Source organism: Lycium ferocissimum, chromosome 10 (assembly GCF_029784015.1).
Source record: "Lycium ferocissimum isolate CSIRO_LF1 chromosome 10, AGI_CSIRO_Lferr_CH_V1, whole genome shotgun sequence".
Classification (NCBI taxonomy): Eukaryota; Viridiplantae; Streptophyta; class Magnoliopsida; order Solanales; family Solanaceae; genus Lycium; species Lycium ferocissimum.
Window position 1 is genome coordinate 26,057,571 of NC_081351.1, and position 18,948 is coordinate 26,076,518.

At 34.5% G+C, this 18,948-nt stretch overlaps 3 protein-coding genes across 7 annotated transcripts in view; all 3 read right to left on the minus strand.

Moving 5' to 3' along the window:
• The window catches only part of LOC132033008 (uncharacterized), a 16,965-nt gene extending 5,185 nt beyond the window's left edge, over positions 1 to 11,780 (minus strand). Inside the window, exon 1 of the mRNA XM_059422848.1 lies at positions 10,675 to 11,780. Coding sequence (XP_059278831.1) covers positions 10,675 to 11,413 — 739 coding nt within the window. The 5' untranslated portion in view covers positions 11,414 to 11,780. The remainder of the gene's footprint in view (positions 1 to 10,674) is intronic.
• LOC132033005 (uncharacterized) lies at positions 2,755 to 8,057 on the minus strand. 2 transcript variants are annotated; one of them, XM_059422842.1, is made up of 9 exons: positions 7,845 to 8,057; positions 6,661 to 6,846; positions 5,848 to 5,977; positions 5,626 to 5,706; positions 5,255 to 5,454; positions 4,652 to 4,747; positions 4,413 to 4,506; positions 4,179 to 4,295; positions 2,755 to 3,141 (listed from the first exon to the last, which is right to left on the minus strand). In XM_059422842.1, the coding sequence occupies exons 1-9, from the start codon at positions 8,001 to 8,003 to the stop codon at positions 3,038 to 3,040; spliced, it is 1,167 nt and encodes a 388-aa protein (XP_059278825.1). In that variant the 5' UTR covers positions 8,004 to 8,057; the 3' UTR covers positions 2,755 to 3,037. The 2 variants fall into 2 exon arrangements, with proteins under 2 accessions (XP_059278825.1, XP_059278826.1); XM_059422843.1 differs by lacking the exon at positions 7,845 to 8,057 and adding an exon at positions 7,603 to 7,752.
• A 645-nt stretch (positions 11,781 to 12,425) lies between the features above and the next one.
• On the minus strand, positions 12,426 to 17,843 carry LOC132033009 (protein NLP4-like). Of its 4 annotated transcripts, XM_059422852.1 has the most exons (6): positions 17,301 to 17,843; positions 15,821 to 16,778; positions 15,060 to 15,107; positions 14,086 to 14,974; positions 13,504 to 13,577; positions 13,179 to 13,364 (listed from the first exon to the last, which is right to left on the minus strand). In XM_059422852.1, exons 2-6 carry the CDS (start codon positions 16,697 to 16,699, stop codon positions 13,332 to 13,334), a joined length of 1,923 nt encoding a protein of 640 aa, XP_059278835.1. In that variant the 5' UTR covers positions 16,700 to 16,778; positions 17,301 to 17,843; the 3' UTR covers positions 13,179 to 13,331. The 4 variants fall into 4 exon arrangements, with proteins under 4 accessions (XP_059278834.1, XP_059278832.1, XP_059278833.1 ...); XM_059422851.1 differs by having other exon boundaries at positions 12,426 to 13,577; positions 15,821 to 16,709; positions 17,301 to 17,824; XM_059422849.1 differs by having other exon boundaries at positions 12,426 to 13,577; positions 17,301 to 17,823.
• Between the last annotated feature and the right edge of the window lie 1,105 nt (positions 17,844 to 18,948).

The following is an 18,948-nucleotide window of genomic DNA, read 5'->3' on the forward strand; positions in this document are numbered from 1 at the left end:
AATGCACATATCATTACTTAAGGTTAAAATTGTCCTTTTCCTAATAAACATTGTTTCTTTCTTTTTTAAACACATTTTTTTTATAAAAATGCTATTTTTAAAGAACCCTTTGCTTTTTTTTTTTTTTTTTAAAAAAAAAAAAATCCCTTAAACTAATAAGAAAGTGGGAGGTAATCCTTTTTCTTTCTTAATCTCATTTTATCAATTATATATGAAGGACGGAAAGCGGTTGAGAAGCTGAAGGCACCACTACACAATACTATATGAAGGGTTCAGTGTTTCCCTTGCGCCTTAATGCACAATAGTAATTGCAGTAACATATCTTGTTTTCTGTAATGTAATTTGCAAGCTATTTCTGAATGGCTAGTGATGCCCAGGGTGGTTCTCTTCATTTGTAGAAAGATTCATAACATAAAGAAAGGAAAAGTATTCACCATGTTTACTAGAAGGCCACTGAACCAATTTACGGGTTTGAAGGAAGGAATAGGAAGCTACCACTGGCTCTATCATACATCTTTTTTTTTTTTCTTTGAATATTAAAAACTAGGCATTTACAGACATGAAATAATGCAATTAAGATTCAAGATTAACATAAAAACCCTAATTTTCACGTATTGCATACGATCAAGTCTCCAATCAGAACACAAGTCTATGGCTCTGATACCAACGAAGTATTTTGAAGCGTAAATACTAGTTAGAAAACTTTCAGGTTTCTCCATAGGGGAAACAGATATGCAGCAACCACGACTCGTGTCACCGATCGTTGGGAATCCTCACAAAGCGGATGAACTCCCTTTGTCCACAACCTAGATATCTCTCTAACGGATGATGCATAGATTATATCCTAACCCTAACCGTTTTCTATTGTGAAAAATCATCCTTTTTTCCTACACCCATAATGGTGTATTTATGTGATAGTAATAGGGTTTAGGAGGAGGAGGACTAGCTAAAGGGTTAACGAGCTAGTTAGCACTCCTTATGGGTGGACCCGACCCAATAGCAATTTTCCAACACCAAATTTATTTTTTACAAATTGATGATAAATTCAGTTGTAAGTGACAAGCTATGTAGGTATTGCTAGCAATTAATACTTTGCCATCTTTCTAATTGGTTACTGAATCAACTGAGTGTAATTAAAAGAGCCATACTTTCCATCGAGCTAGCTTCTTAATTCAAGCATTTAAGATATATAGATGTCGTGTTTAATGTGGAAATGAAAGTGATCGAAGAACAATTATGTGTTTAATGTGGATATGAAAGTGATCGAAGAACAATGATGCATGCTCCTTACGAGTTATTGTTAGGACCAAATATTTTAAACCTTTCCGATCCAAGTTGGCAAGTTACATGTGATTGTAGTGCCTATAATTAACAGTTAAAAACTTAACATAAATTATTTTTATATAATATTTTGAAAATAGTTGAAACTTTTAAAAATTACTTTTTAAAATTGTGTTATTTCCTCTAAAATTAATTAACTTGGGTTGGCTCATAGATGTAGTAAGTTGGACCCCATCTGTAAACCATCTCCGGTTTAAGTAATTGGTAACAATTGTGTAAAATTAATTGCTTCAACATATCCAAATAATTGATTTGCTTGTCATGAATTTAGCGTCGTAGAACTCAAAAAAAAAAAAAAAAAAAAAAAAAAAAAAAAGGTAAGAATTTTTTATACAAGAAAAAGGTTTGTTTAGGGTTGAATTCATATACAAATTGGTAATATGAAGATACAACATGTTATTCTTATTGTAAAAAGTCATGTTCACACCCATTTTCTTTTTTAATCAAAGCATCCCTATTCTCGAGCTATAAATGCAATTTTACTGCACTTTAGTCATTTACTGCAATATTGGAACGATATTCCTATGAAAATAATAGGAGGAAATAAGAATGCTCCTCTTATTTGTATGGACAAATTTCTTGGACCATTTTTGTATGATGGGCCTAGTTAGAAGTGTCAAGTGTGTATGAACTATTTGTTGGACTATCGTTTTAGTATATGAGCCCAAATGATGATCTTGTTTAGCAAAAATACAGAGGGGCGTCGTCATGGTTATCATGAAATTTATGAATAGTGTAATCTTAAGCATATCATAACATGTTTTACAAAATGTTTGGGTTTATTATATCTCAAAATGTGAAGATATCACCTCATTTTATGTTAACTCTGCTATAACTCAGGTCTGGAAAATAATTGAATAGAAGAGATTTTACAAAATTTGCCACCCCTTGTCAGGTGTTTTACCACAGCCATACAGTATAAAATTCACTCTGTATATATTCGTTCAATCAAGCAGGTCGTGTGGTAAGCTGTAAACTCACGCTGACATAACTTTGAAGCATTTGTTCAGACTACTGAAACTTAGATGAATTATTATTTATTCCACACTTGAATGACTGGAAAAGAAACGAATTATATTGCAAAAAGTTAGAAACCAAAATTTCGTAAAACCAGTAAACTAATTTGGAAGTTTTGTGAGTGGAAAAAGATTTTTCTCTTGAAAAACTAGTCAAACCAGTTTGAAAAACTCATCTTGAAAACTAACCGAAAAATTAGTCCAATGTATAACCAAACAATGATTGGGAAAAAGGAAAAAAATTCTATGGCTAAATGACTCCTAATAACCTTACTGGATGTCCAATCTTTGGGAAAGCAGTTCTCATATGTATAAAGGGAGAAAAAACTTTAAACACCTTTCCTTTTGTCCATTTCTCTCCCAAGGAGCAAAAATAAAGCAAGACAAACACAGGAGGAACTATAAACTTGTTAGTTTTTACCACATCCTCAACAAAATTAGATACTTAAATTAACATGTCGCGTACTTGTGTTTCCCAAGACAAGTAGTGAGGAATACAAGCACCACCCACTTTTACCATTCCCGTCTATATGTGTCCGAAGACAATTGACAAATAAAACTTTGGAAATATGAATGTAGGAAAAGAGAAAATTGCACTATCATACACATAAGAAACCAAGCTGAACTCTTGCCTTGGCTCTGAGGTAAGAAGTAGGTATCCAGATATACTTTAGACCTGATCATGACAGCTCCGTTATCACCCGTTCACATTTTTCTTCCAAAATCTTTACAGCTTCAGTAAACAGCACCTCAGGTGGCAATGCTCCAGTTGACTCTATGGTAACTAGAAAAATTCACAAGAAATAACACAAGTTTATCCGAAGATCAAGCCCCAAGGAATGGTAAATCATTTATCACCAAGAAGCACATAATTGCGTTAATCCAGCAACTGAAAAATATGCATGACTTTTTCTCATGTTACAATCAACCTGAAGCATAAGAATCTATTTCATTCTGCAACTTCAAAATATGCACCAAATTCTAACATATTACACTTAACCTAACGCTTCAACATGCAGAATTTTGATGTGATGAGTAAATTCAGGTTAACCTCTTAATACTCTAAAGTCTCTAAGCACATCACGGACTGAAATAAAATTAATCAGTTATAATCAATTAAAAAATGCTAATATATCACTACCAGTATTTTCTTGGACAAAGTAATATATTATTGTCATTATCTCATCAGAGTTACCTCAATAATCCAAACAGAAATTGAAACTCAATAAACTGAGTCAATGTGTTAAAAACCCCTTAAACTATCATTATTTTGCGAATTTCATACCTAAACCATTGGGTGTTCCTATTACCCCCTGGACTATAACTGCCTTTAGATTAAAAACCGCCGGTTGAATATATGGCAAAATGTTTGGGTTAACTTGCTGAGGGTGTGGGGGAATGAAATAAGTCTTAAAATGAGGCAACCTGACACATTGAGTTTATGGGGGTTTTGTGAACACCCAATAGTTTAGGTATGAAACTCGCAAAACAGTGATAGTTTGGAGGGGTTTTAACTTTTAACCTATTCTCTCAATGTTTATTCATATATACTGCCACTTGGAACTCTTTGGAGAAGCTTTTGGAGCTTGATGTTTACGTGGCATGTCATTTTCCTCCAGGGTATATTTTTGGTTCTATGAACACCCAATAGTTTAGATATGAAACTCGCAAAATAATGATAGTTTTGGGTTTTTTTAACCTATTCACTCCAAAAATTTTGAATTTAAGCTCACAAGAAAGCAGATACTAAGGGAACAAAGATACAGATATTATTCTATTTAAAGGATATGCCAAGAGGTTTTGGAGGTCTCTGCAACTTACAGATGAAATGGTCATTTACACGTCTCAATGCTACATTCTTGTCCCACCCTTCCTCTCTGATGCATTCCCTGCAAAGTGTGCAAGCCCTTGGTCGTGCAACAGTTGCCCTCTTTTTACCTATACATTAATGCTTGTTAGAAACAGTGGAAAGATCAATATTGCTTCAGCTTTTCCGCTTCGAACACTGCAATGGTGACCTAATTAAATCAAGGACTGACATATATGTCGCTATACCTTTACCCATATCTTCGATGTCAAACACCTTAACTGGACACTTCTTCACAAGTGCTTCTGCTTCATCATCTTCAATATCTCGCAATAATACAACCTTCAGCACGCAAACAAAAAGATCAAAACCCAGCATTTACCAAAATATGCTAGAGTTCAGATTTAAGAAGTGAAATCTGAAAACAAATAGTCAGAAGGTATTCTATATACATCAAATTGAATATTGTGAAAAAATCTCTAGTCACCTCAGGAAGCATTCTGTACCAAGCGGTAGCCACAGGAGACCACTTTGCATGTGTCTTACCCATGCCTTTAACAGCATGAGCTTCTAGCTCGATTTCCTACAAAGGAGGCATAAAAATACCGCAGAAGTAAATTAAACAGCTTAATTCTAAAAAAATTTACCACTAAACATTTTGTAAAGGTAAAATTTCTGTTTAACAGAGACAAATATGTATTAGCATTTAAGTTCAAACCAGAAAGCACTAACAAAATTTTGTGGAATGAGTGAGTGCACTACATACAAAGAGTCAAAAGTAGTTGGTACAATTTTGTGAATCTTAGTTAAATGGTGATATAGGTATTTTAGATCTTCAAAACTTCTGTATCAAATGGTTGTCTAGCAGTATCATCACTTAGTAATATGCAAAGCGGGAAAAGGATATGAAAGCACTAGCAAAAGTGCACCTATAAAGAGTTTGTGAAATAATAAAAGAGCATAGAGCTGATGATCAAATAGCAATACTACAATGTTTGACAATTCAAACATTTGCCCTAATAGTTTTCTTCCTCTGTTTTCTTTTTCAACAGAAAGAAGCAAAGAAGAACATACAAGGCACAAAGTCTACCTGACCAGGTCCGAGTTTGGCTACAATGATATCTGCATCTTTGGGGGCAATTGGGTCATTCAAGAATTCTGGTCGAGTACCTTGACTACAGCTGAATGAAGTGTAAGTTTTTGGTTTTGCACTCGAATTTGATGCTTGACTTTCTGTTGCTAGTATCAATTCACTTCCATTGGGTAACCACTTCAGCTCACTGGACAAGACTGCAATTTTTTACACAGAAAGGAAGAAAAATTGATTAGCCCGCATGACTATATATATATATATATATATATATATATATATAATCAAATGGAGAACCACACACATGAATGAACAGATAATGCAAAAATAAATGATGAGAAAATTTTCATGATATAAGCATATAATAGTACCTCTTCGTCGTTCACTGCCTTTTTTACAACGAGCATGGAGTTTGAAAACAACTGTATTCTTTTCGTTAGGGACATCATTTTCTGGAAGGGAAAAAAACAAGGTAATTAGCCATCATAATTCCCATCAAAAGCAAACCATTTATTTGAGAAAAGGGGGGAAGGGGATTAAAAGGAAACTCAATAGTATAACTACACATACGATACTACAAGAAGATCTAATACCTGACATATACTCAAAAAGCCTTGGATCGACCTTAATTGGGATGAGACCAAGTCTATGAGCGAGCACTTCATCTTGGATAATGGACGTATTGTTTGCAATAAGAACTTTTTCAATAGCTATGGTCGGGACCTGCATGACAACCAAGGGAAATAAATGAACTTAATCAACATCTCAAATGCCCGACACAATTCAAGCAAGAGTTCAAGTAGAGGAACCAAACAAGCCAGCATCTATTATGAGGAATAAAAATACATATGTCCCAATCATTGAGTTCATCTTGTTGATAGATAAGCAGGAAAGAACCTCAAACTAGCGTCAAACTAGAAATTTTTAAGACAAAATGGAAAATGTAATTAGTCTTAATTTTCTTTGCATTTCTACGCTTTCTTTCTGGAGCAATATGGCAGATGTACATGAAACACAGGATGTAGAGTCCTTGCTCGATTTTATTAGTTCTCTTCCCAGTCAGTAAGGCTCTTTTTTGTAATAGCTTCTAATCACCAGCATTCACTTGATGCAGGTTTTCATCTATTTACCTTACTTATCACCAGCACACACTCTACCCTCCCAAACTCCACATGTGGGATTACACAGGGTATGTTGTTGTTGTATTATCAAAAAAAAAAAAAAAAAAAAAAAAAAATCAATTAGTAATGAAATTTTACCATGTAGCCCCACTAAATCAATGAATAGCTTCATAGTTTATCTAAAAGCACGAAACAAACAATAAAACAAAACCTAACCACGGCACAAATTCAATTCAGAAACCTTGAAGAAAAGTGGGGATAAAAAACACGAAAAGGGGTGAGCACCTCTGCAATGAGGATTCTGCGAAATGCGTTGGCAAGAGAAGGATCGATACCAATCATGTCAAACTCCAATTCGTCCTCGTCAAGTCTCACAACTTCCACTTTGAAGTTATTGCGGAATTGCTCAAAGCGCACGCTGTTATCAACACCCATAGATGCATAGGCGCCTGAGTATTGTACCTTCTCTGTCTTCACTCCCCAAAAGAAAACAAAAAAACAAAACAAATATAAGAACAGTAAAGGAAACCTCAAATTCTTAATAGTTAATGGTCAAAAACACACCTGAACTATCACTTTTTCGCGAGTTTCACACCCCAACTATCAGTTGTTTCTTTTTCCTACTTAAACTATCACTATATATGTATTAAAACACATCTCGAAGCTGACTAGGACAACTATAAGTTGTTCCCTTTTCCTACCTGAGCTATCACCATCTATGTACTAAAACACACCTCGAAACTGACTAGGCCAACTATCAGTTGTTCCTTTTTCGTACCTGAACTATCACCATCTACTCAACTAGGTGTGTTTTAATACACAGATGGTGATAGCTCAGGTTGAAAAAGGTAACAGTTGATAGTTTGGGTGTGAAACTCGCAAAAAATGATACTATGACACTCTTTCCTTTTTAGTATGTTTCAAAAAGAATGACACTTTTCTATATCTAGCAATAATTTACCTCTAAAATTCCCATTTTACCCTTAATGAGATGAATTAAGGCCACACAGATATCTATGATTTGTTTTAGGCCACAAGTTTCAAAAGTGTTCCTTTCTTTGTTAAACTCGGCGTCTAGTCAAACTATATCACATAAATTGGGGGGACGGAGTAGTTCATCTGTATTTTTTAATCATTATCTCCATTCAGAACTAGCAAAGTGAAAAGCACACCACAATAACATTCATCAAGAAAACGGAGAAAAAAAAAACAAGATGAGAGATTTACATTAGTGGGAGCTAAAGAAGCACAGAGAACTCGAGTTCTTTGGAGCTCAAGGGGAGGGGGCAACTTGCCCTTTGGCACAACCCGCCTCCGTTGCATAAAAATTTATATAAAAGAGAAAATTATTATTACATACATGTTGAGGGGTGAAACTCGCGAAAAAAACAATCTAAATTCTGAAGTAGAAAAGTGAAAAACACAACACAACAACAATCATCAAGAAAAGGAAGAAGAGAGGTTTTTACATTAGTGGGAGCTAAAGAAGCACAAAGAACACGAGTCCTTCGGAGTTCAAGGTGAGGTGGCAATTTCCCCTTTGGGACATCAGGCAAATCCCAAACTGAAACCTTTTCTAACTTTGGGCTGCTATCACTATCACTATCACTATCTGAAGCACTGCCCATGGCCAATTTTGTGAAGCTGTGTGTGTGCGCCAAGGGTTTAGGGTTTTAAGGAATATAACAAGTTCCGTTTTTTCTTTAATGAATGTTTTGTGAGGGATTGGCGGCTAACCAGTAAACAAGAGGACCAAATACAGAAAGGAAATAGCTACCGAATCAAAAGTAGTAAACAATAATTATCTTTAATCTAAAAATTTATTTGAACAAAAATACCCTCAATTCGGAAAAGGGCTGAGACGCGGGTGACTTAGAGCCCGTTTGCATTGGCTTATAAGTTGTTGTTTTAAGCTTTTTTGAGTGTTTGGCTAGTCAGCTTAAAGTCGTTTTGTATTTAAAATAAGCCCAAACAAATAATTGAGCCCGTTTGACTTAGTTTATCTAAAGCAGCTTATAAGCTGTTTTTTTTAAGCCCATCCAAACAGGCTCTTAGCTAAAAGATGTTTTCAATAACGATTCCTCCGTCTCAATTTATATGGAATTCTTTCTTTTTTAGTCAGCGTAAAAAAAAATTATATTTTTCTATATATAGTGACAATTCAACTTTATGAAATGATTTTTAGCAACATAAATTTCTATGATTTGTTTTAGACCACAAGTTTCAAAAGTATTCTTTTATTTCTTAAACTTCACGTCAAGTCAAAAACGAGTCCGGAACCTAAATGACCCCAAAAAAAAAGAAATGAACCAAAATACCCCAAGAAAAAAAGTTGATAACAAAATACCTTTAACGCAGTTTTTTTATGCGTTATATAAAAGTGAGTTAACGTCTCCCATTAAAATCCGTCACCCAAATTTTCTTTTAAAAAAAAAAAACTAAATGAAATAACGCACTATTTTAGTGCGCTATGCAAGCTAAACCTACCTTAGGCTAGGCGAATTAACTGTATCCATTTCAAAAACTATGCAAAAGTTCCCATCTTTTAAAATATTTATAATACTCCTCTGTTCACTTTTACTTATTCAGTATTCTAAAAATATATTCTCACTTTTACTTGTCTTTTAGTATATTAAGAGAAGATCATTTTTTTTTTTTCATGTTTTACCCATAGTAGTAATTACTCATTTCAAATCATTTTCAAGCCATTAAAAATTTACATCAATTAATATGAATACCGTGATAAATTTATGCATTTTATTTATTATTTCTTAAGGAATGTGCAAAGTTCTAGACAAGTAAAAGTGAACGGAGGGAGTATTATTTTATCTTCTAATATTATAAGAATATTTTTTAACAAATTGTTACCAAAGTATGTATTATCTTATCTTTTGATATTTATGAAAAACATTTATTCTTATAGAAAGTATTTATTCTCTTACTTTATAATAATTATCTTTTAACAAATTATTTATCCTCTTGTTCATTGGCTTGTTGGTTTTTTCTTAATTAATGTTTGTTTAGCTAAGTCTAAAAATAATCGACTCTAAGATCTGTTTACCAAAGTAAATAATTTTTATATAAGTGAGGATTAATTACACTAAATACTAATGTAAATAAGAATTAATTCGAGGTACTTACCTTATATTTTAAAATCAAACATTTACACCACTTATACTGTGAAAATCCTACCTTTGATTTTAAAATACAAGGGTGTATCTCAAATTAGTTCTTATTATATGAGTATTTAATGGAAAGATAACTAGAATTTTAACGTATTTGGCAAAAACAATTTTCTAAAATATCTTAATTATAGTGATGTATTCCCAATTTTTCAAACAAAAAAATTAACATCTTAAGAAATATTACGCAAATGAAATTGTATCAGAATAAATAATTTTCAAATAATTTTGAAGATCAAGAATAAATAAAGAAAATAAAGATGAGGAATTCTTATATAATAAAATATTATAATTCAATATAACTAAAATAACTTGCTGCCTAGCGTGCAAGAAAGTTGATAACAATAGTTGACACGTTTTATTAAGTAATTTGTGTTATTTATAATTTTAATTTTTCTTTTAATAAATACATTTAGTTACGGCATACCCCATAGAGAGTCACTATTCTCATAGTATAAGTGGGGTAAATGTTCGATTTTTAAAGAAAAGAGGTGTATCTTGAATTAATTTTTATTACATGAGTATTTAAAATAATTAAACTTCAATTATAATAAAAAATTATTTACTTTTGTTTGTGGTAAATAGATCATACACTTGCTGTTTTTGAAGTTAGCTAAACAAACACTAACTAAGAAAAGGGAGCAAGAAGTCAATGAACTAGAGGTTAAAAAATTTGTTAAAAAATATGATTATAAAAAAACAAGAGAATTAATAATTTTTCATAAATATCAAAGATAAGAGAATAAAAATTTGTTAAAAGGTTCTTATGGTATGAGAACATTAAATTAATATTATAAATATTTTAGAAAAAAATTAATTATAAATATTTTAGGAAGTTTGATTTGCTACCAAAAAAATATATATTTTAGAAATGGAAACTTTTGCATAGTAATGAAATGGATACGCTAATTGTAAGTATATATGACATGGTTACATAGCGCACTAAAATAGTGCGTTACGTTTTTTTTTTTTTTTTTTTTTTTTAAAGAAAATTCGGGTAACGGATTTTAACTCACTTTTAGATAACGCATAAAAAAACTGCATTAAAGGTATTACTTTTTTTTCTTGGGGTATTTTGGTTCATTTCTTCTTTTTTAGGGTCATTTAGGTTCCGGACTCTCTGCATTGATGGTGGGATATGCAACAGTTATTGCAGCTTTCATGTTCCAGGTGATTTGCATTTCCATCTTGTATAAATCAAACTTCTTTTGTTCCCCAAATCTGCAAGAACTCCAAGCTTTCCATATCTCCCACAATATCATCATTGGAGCAATTTGCATAGTAAATTTGTGGACCTTGTTTTTGGCTTTTCTATTCCACCATTCTTCAAGTAAACCTCTGAAAGGAATATTGTGATGTTTAAAGCCCAAAGGGGCTCCAATTTTGTTCCACAGATGATGAGCAACCTTTCCTTCGATAAAAGCATGTTGAGGTGTTTCATCTTGTGGCGAGATGCAACATATACAGTCTTTGAAGCCTTGTTTACCAAATTTAGCCACAGCATCTTTGAAAGGCAATTTGTTGTGTAACAATCTCCAACTAAGGAAAGAGATCTTGAAGGGAACTGCATTGTGCCAGATTTTAGTAATCAAAGGTGCTTTTTGTCTAAGACTTCTAATAATGGTCCAAGCAGATTTATTTGAATATTGACCATTATCAGTAGCCTTCCACACTGCATAATCCCTGTCATTCACATCCCCAATACCAACAGAACTAATGAAAAGAGCAATGTGACCTGGCATGGTGTTGTAGAGCTTCTGGACATTCCACCTATTATTGTTCATAAAATCTCTAATCTTGATCCTTTGTCCATTACCAATCATGAAGTCAGGACATATTTGAGCTAAAGGGCCCATTCTTGTCTAGTCATCCCACCAAAAATTACAATCTCCAGAGTTGATTTTCCAGTTAATGCACTTTTCACTTTTGTCTCTTGTCCATAGCAAATGTTTCCATGCTTGAGAGTCACCAGGAACCCATTTCTTAGCAACATGATGTTTTCTGATGCAATATTTTGCCTTTAGAAAATCAGCCCACAGTGAATTCATTGATCTAAATCTCCACCATCTCTTAACAGCAAGAGTATATGAGATATCCATCATACTCCTGATGCCAATACCAGATTCATCTTTGGGGAAACAAAGCTTATCCCAATCACACCAGTGGTACTTGTTTTTACCATTATCAGTCCCCCAAAAAAAGTTACACATGTTTTTCAATAAGTTCCAAATTGAGATGTTTATGTGAAGAAAAAGATTTCAGCAATGTGGCAATTTCATTTCCGCACAAGTTCTTTTTTGCATTCTTCTTTTCAAATCTCCCACTTGAAATCATGGGCGGAGATAGAGGAGCGGAAGGGGCTCATCCGAATCCCCTTCGATGAAAAATGTAATTTAGTAGATGTTGAACCTCTTGGCGAAAATCCTGCATCCACCAATACTTGAAATGGATGGAAATATGCGACAGGAGGTTCACTTAACAAAGCACGGGTATATATCTGGCACTCTTTAGACTTAATGGGAAATTAGAGAATGCTACAAATAATTATCTTCCATTGGAAATTAATTGGAGGCTGGAAAATCTCACACTTGCAGGCAAGTCCGACACTATGCCAAAGCAAAAGTCAAATAGACACATTGTCCGGTATATTCAGGGATGTTGGTCCTAAATTATGCTCAGATCACTATTTTTGACAATTGTAGCTTCTAACAGAAGTTCCAAATATGATACAAAATGTGCAATATAGAATCAGAATCAGCAAGAGAAAAATCTCTCTGCAGAGGCGCATGCAGCCTTTGAGCAACATGTTCATTTGAATACAGTAATTTTGCCACATAACATAGATATATAAGGGGAAAATCACTAAAATTTCAACAAATTATTAATTTTGAATTATAATAAGCTGAGTACTAAGAATCTTAAAATGCTGAATCCGTCAAGTTTACATCATGGATCCGCCTCTAGATGAAACAATAACAGCCTTACGGCTCAATACTACTTTGTAATAGTCAAAAGGATTGACTTACATGAAAACTCAAATAGCATGAATTTACAATTAAGCAATCAATATGTCTTCCAGTCTCGTACCAAATCTAATCCTAAAAGCAAACTATATCCATTTTGGAAACTACTTGCAACAAAAGCTTATACCAGTTCTCTACTGTACTAATATAGGACTGCTGCTACCGAAAGAGCTTCCAAAATGATGCTGTGAATCGCGAACTAAGATGAGCTTGATCATTTGGTTTTGGGAAGACATGCAAACATCGATACATTCTTCCAAATCTGCATCACATGTTAATAGAACCCACTCGGAGTCATCATCCAAGTACTTGAGTTGAAGTCCACTAGGATCATCTATCCCAAAGCGCCTTGTAATTTCTCTCAAAAGATCGCTGTATTTCCAACTGTTTTGCATCCGGAACCTAATCTTCTCTTCTCCGTGTGTTACTTTTACTCGTGGAGCTTCTTCTTGAGATATCCGTGGACCCTTTATAAGGTTTTCTGATTTAGGATTCTCAGCAACACACGCGTGGCTTTGAGATCTTGGTATGGTTTTCAGTGCCTCACTTGATAAATGAAGCTCTGGCTCGCTTTTAACCCTTTTCACTGCATTATCAACTGACTCTTCCTGGACAATCGGATCTTCATCACCAGCAATATTCAAAGGGTGAGATTGTGGCTTTGTTCCAGATGAACAACATTGACTTGAACTTGAACTTCGACTGCAAGAAGAGGAGGGTGACTTAGATGCATCAGCATTCGGTTGCGTGTTCAAGGCTGTTGGATGTTCGTTCGACTTTGAATCTGCAAAAGGGCTCAATCTTGATGCATTTGGAGATTGCAGCTCTGGGAAGTTTGAATAGAAGGATTCAATTTGTAAAGTGCCAGAGGCACCCTGAACTGAATCAATAACACGTTGGATCTTTTGTAAGGAGTGACCAACCTTCTTGATCTTTCGAGAAGGCCAACGTTTAATTCCATGCTGCCTGCATATCCTCTTCAGAGTGGTAGGACAAACTGTATTTCAAGAGGGCATAGGCAAGAAGAAACAGCAAAAAAACAAAAACAGCAAAAAAACAAAGTTAAAATCCTTGTACGTTAAAAGTCCTGGAGGATAAATGCAACCAATTGGATCAGCATAAAAATTATAAACCAAATTGAGAAAGCAGAGTTATAAGGGATCGTATAGTTGTTGGTTAGGAAGTGAATTATTTATGTATTTAAAGCACCATAACTATTCCAGTACCATGTTTGGTAGCATTTTAGTTGTTGTGTATAGAATTCGGCATACCAAGTACGGTGTTTGGTTATCAGTTTGCAATCCCGCATAACTAATACATGTGTAAGTTATGAGGGAAACTATGTATTATTTATGAAGGGTAGAAGATTGAATAACTAATATACATGAATAACTGAACTATGCATAACTAATCCCTGCATAACTCTAACCAGCAGCCAAACGACCCCCTAAGTGCATGGAATGAAATTTGGATCTTATCCATGAAAGTTATTAAAGTATGCTTACCACCAATGCTCTTTGCAGCGTCTTTTAGGCTACCAGCAAAATACTGCTGAAGAATTTGCAAGGTAATAGTCTTCTCAGCTTTTGCACGTCTCCTGTCTCCCGTTCTACTCGGATTACGAGAGACACCTTCCACATAAGCAGAATCATTACGGTGCCTAAACTCCACCGAATCTTTCCTCAGCATTTCATCTGGTTTTTCATCTTGGAATGCAGAAATAACAGAACTCTCCTGGAACTCTGCGTCACAAGAGGTCCACGAGGTCCTTTCTTGAGAGTTTTCAGTTTGCTCTTTATGTTGCTCAACTGTGGGGTTTGCTATTTCGCCTATAGAAACAGTTTCTTCCTGCAATTCTTTGTCTGTCACAACCCTCAAAGTCCGGCAAACATTTTGTATGATGATGGATAACGAAGTAAGCATTTTTCTATGTTCTTCAGGATTTCTGCAGTCCGAGGGTAGAAAGAACTCCAAAACAAAATCAGACGAACCAGTTGAGATACTACGCAGACGTATAGCTACTGCAGCTTGCAGTCCAAACATTTTCGCGTAATGAGAAAGTGGATACTCCGACTTGCTATAAGAGGTAAGATCAGCCGAAAAGCACGGTTGATTAGTCATGAATGCTCTCCCAACAACACCTTTCCCTTTGAGCAAATGGTGCTCAGAGCAAGCTTCATGAAAACCCTGAACACGGGGATCAGCTACATAGCAAGCAGAATCCTCTGTAGAAACACAATGAGTAAGGTTTTCCTCAGAATGGCGGCAACCCCCTTTGCCTTGTTGAACACACGGAACCCATGTCTGAGCTAATGGCAATCCATGTGTCTCGCACGCAGATTTCAGAACCTCTAGAACTTCAGGTAATGCTGCTTGGTAGCTCAAATCACAAACCTGATAAAAATATCTCATATTATCATGGTGAAAAAAACTTGATAGTCTTAAAAAACGTGTTCTTCTGCAAGTTCAGTCCAATTACCTTTGCATCCTGAATGGTTGAAACTTCAGAAGTCCGGAGATCAACAGCCTATTGGGAAGTAAGAAGTTTGGAAGAATTTCAGAAAATTGGAATTTCACTATATTACAAAAGCAAGACTGCACACTAAAAACAAACACCAAAAGATTCGTGATAAATATAATGCGGCTTAGAGACAATCTGAACCCTAGCCAAGAGCAATAATGAGGGTCATATAATGGACACGAACATCAAATGATTAGAGAAATTAGCGAAGTGAAGATATAGGCAACGAGTTATAACAGAACTCATGCTATTTCAGATCCTCCTGCATTGCAAACTTTACTATGATCATCTCAATCTCTGTAACTTCATCAAATATTCATCCGTTTGGAGATTGATGTTTCAGGTTGAATCTTTGTGAACTATATTTTTATACAAAAAGGCACATAAATATATAACAGTCTTGGAAGCATATATGCACAAATTATTATACTTAACACTGAATAAACACCTCTATATATAGTTCCACTACTTAGCTAAGTAAGTTAACGACTTCAAACCCCACGAGCAATGTCCCAAAACAACCAAGATATTATCAGTAATGCTACTTTATCGAAAACAATTTGAAGGTGGTGCTCTCACGCCAAACAGGAATAGATTTCTTTTTGGCAAGCTTTATATTGTTGAGGCTTATTTGAAATATAAGCTCTAAGCTACCTAGCAAAAATTGTTTAGAGGGAATGAGGGAATTGATAGATTCTGAAAGATAAAAGAAGACAAACCTCAAGAGCTTTGCACACACTTTCAAGCTCCGGGCGGTACTTGATCTTCCGCGTGGTCATGACAACTTCAATAACACCCAAGCAGTTACGACTCCCTTGTTCGAATACAGGAACAGCCAGGGTCCCACGTACATCATACTGCTGTGCATGTCCAACCCGCGGATATTCTTCACTTTTGAAGAATCTAACATCAGGCGTCCACTCAGGAACTTTATCCGCAAACACTCGCCCTGGCAATCCAACAATCTCCTTGGAATCTTCATTAGCAGGAAACTGATAGTTCACGGAGACTTCACGGTAGTTGGCAAGCCTAGGGCAATTAAGGTCCAGTAAGAAAGGTTGATTAGTTGTGCTAAGCACACGCTTGCCATCCCTGTTTATAGGTACCCATAGTTGAAGAAGGATATCCTTATCCCTTGAGCAATCTCTTATGTGCCCGAGCGCCCAAATCAATCTATCCATAACAGAAGATGAAGATTTTGGTCCAAACCACCACCTTCTGTTCAACTCAGGAGCTTCAACTAAATGATTTTCAGATAGACTTGAAGTGCACATGGCATTGTTCACATTCTCACCAAAAGACTGAACTGTAGCATAATTTAGCTCTTGGCAATGGTTTATCGACAAATTTTCTTCTTGGGCATCCTTTGATGGGATCCCATTAAATTCTACGTTGTTGGTATCTATAGTATTAGGCCACATAAAAGAAGAGTCAAATGGCGCATTAAAGGTGGCTGGGCTATGTTGCAAGAATTCATTACCATCAGTAGTTTCCAACCAACATCCTTCTAACAATAGTCCATCCATATAATCCAAATCCATGAGATAATCAGATGGGGTTGTCAACAATGGATTCGAATGAATAACGCTTTCATCCATCGCATCAAATCTGTCTTCAAATGCCTAAGATCAGTACTGTACTTGATCCAAATTTATGGCAACCTAAAAAAGCTCCAATCTTGGAAAATCAAATCTGTCAAATTTATGTTCTAACTGAGAATCCGCAGTAAAGGGAAAAGGGATAGAGGAACCAAAGAATATAAAACAACAATAAAAAGAGGAACTTTGATATATTATTTAGCTCCAAGAATCAAATATATGAAGAAAGCAACATATTCCACCAAGTTGGGTTTTGTAATCTTGGTATACATATCTTATTCCAAAGTCAATAAAGTAGAAGAAATGACCAGCTACCACCAAAATATAGATCTATATAACAGTGCCTCAAACAAAAGAAAGTTGCAAGAAATGAAACCAAAAAGAGGAAAATGAAAACCACATATCACTAGATTCTCCTCAACAAGGTTAGTATACTATAAACCTGTATAGGCTTCATTAATTCAAGATAAACCAGTTATATGTATGAGACATAAAAATAGAGATAAAAACAAGTGTTTGCAGCCATAGGAAAGTGTGTCCAAGATGAATTGAAAACACAGACAAAAGAGAAAAACGAAAGAAGAGAAGAGGAGGAACTCACTATGAAAAAAGATTCTTGGATATTCCAATTTGCAAAGGTCAAAACTTTCCTGTTTTCTTTTATGCTGTAAAAAAGTAAAGTTTGATGAGAAAATTTTCTTGTGGCTGTCTAAGAAGCAACACTATTAGCAACAAACAAAAAACATATGTAGGGACTAAATGTCTCTCTTATATCTTCCCCCTCCAAACAACTCACAATCACAAATCCCCTTATTCTCTCACTCTTATCTCTTATATTATTATCTGTCATTAGCTCTTTGATGATTCTCTTCAAGCCTACAAGAGAAGATTCCACTTACCAAGCACTGACCCCACCACCAACCCACCCCACCCTTAAAAACCTCTTGGGATTCCCATTATAAAGTCAACCACAAATCAAGAATTTAGTTATTTATTTATTTGCTAAAAACAAATCAAGAAATTAAACAACCCCATCTAATCCAAAACTCAAAAAAAGCAGTAAAAACATTTGTTAAGTGAAAAAGATTTGATTTTTAGACTCTTTATTAGCTCAAGTTGGTAAAAGTTCATGCACTTCTTTATGGGGTTGTTGTTTTCTATTTTTCTTCTTTATTTGGTGGCTTTGTGCAGTGTTTGTAAGTAGAGAATTGGGTGTTTGCCACTTTCCTATTTTTACGCATTACTATATTAAGATGCTCTATGACGTCTTTCAAGAAAATGTTAAAATAACATTCAACTTGCAACCATATATTTATACACGTCCACAAAAGGAAAACAACTTTTTCCTCACGCGCTAGAAATCGCGCGTGTTTCAGCTAGAGAAAAGTGACGTAAGAACCAAATAGTAGAATGTGATGATTGGGGCGTGTTTGTAAATGACAGTTAGAGCGCGTGAGAGGTTTGTAGGGGGTTATTAATAGTATATAATGTCTTAACATTATGGGTAGTCAGATTTATGACAACATTTGTGTATTTTTAGGTAGTGTTAATGTTAATACAAATCTCAACTCCACAAACAATACATTTGGGACCACATTTTACAAAACTAGTTCCAAGTTGGAATTGTTTTTTTATGGGAAAATATCATTTTTGATCCTTTAGTTATTGGTAAATTTTAATTTTGATCCTTGGAATATATGACTCAATGCATTTAACCTTCAATTTATTAAAATGTGTGAATTTGGTCCATTTACGTAAGAAATATGTTATGCTTGGACTATTTTTAGAAATATATTACCCACAAATATTGAGAAACAATACAAGTTTAACATAACCATGGATTAGACGTTGAAACGGCTAATAATTCTGAAAATTTATGAATATTAATAAGCAAACGGACTAAAAAATGCACATAACTAGTAATTGAATATTAAATGTGCTTAGTCATATACCAGAAGGTCCAAAATTATAATTCACCAATAATTGAGGGACCAGAAATGCTAGTAACCCAAATTTTATACCATCATATTATTTAAAAAAGAACTGCTTGTAACTACTCGAAATTAATAATCTGGAAAATAAAGCAGACGATCTTGCATAAATTTAAATGAATAGCGTAAAGCTAATCTGGAAAATAAGATAAATAGCCTACTATAACATGCAAATTTACACAGATAGGATGTAAGTTAAATTGTAATGAATGGACTATATTACAACAACATACCCAGTGTAATCCCACAAATGGAGTC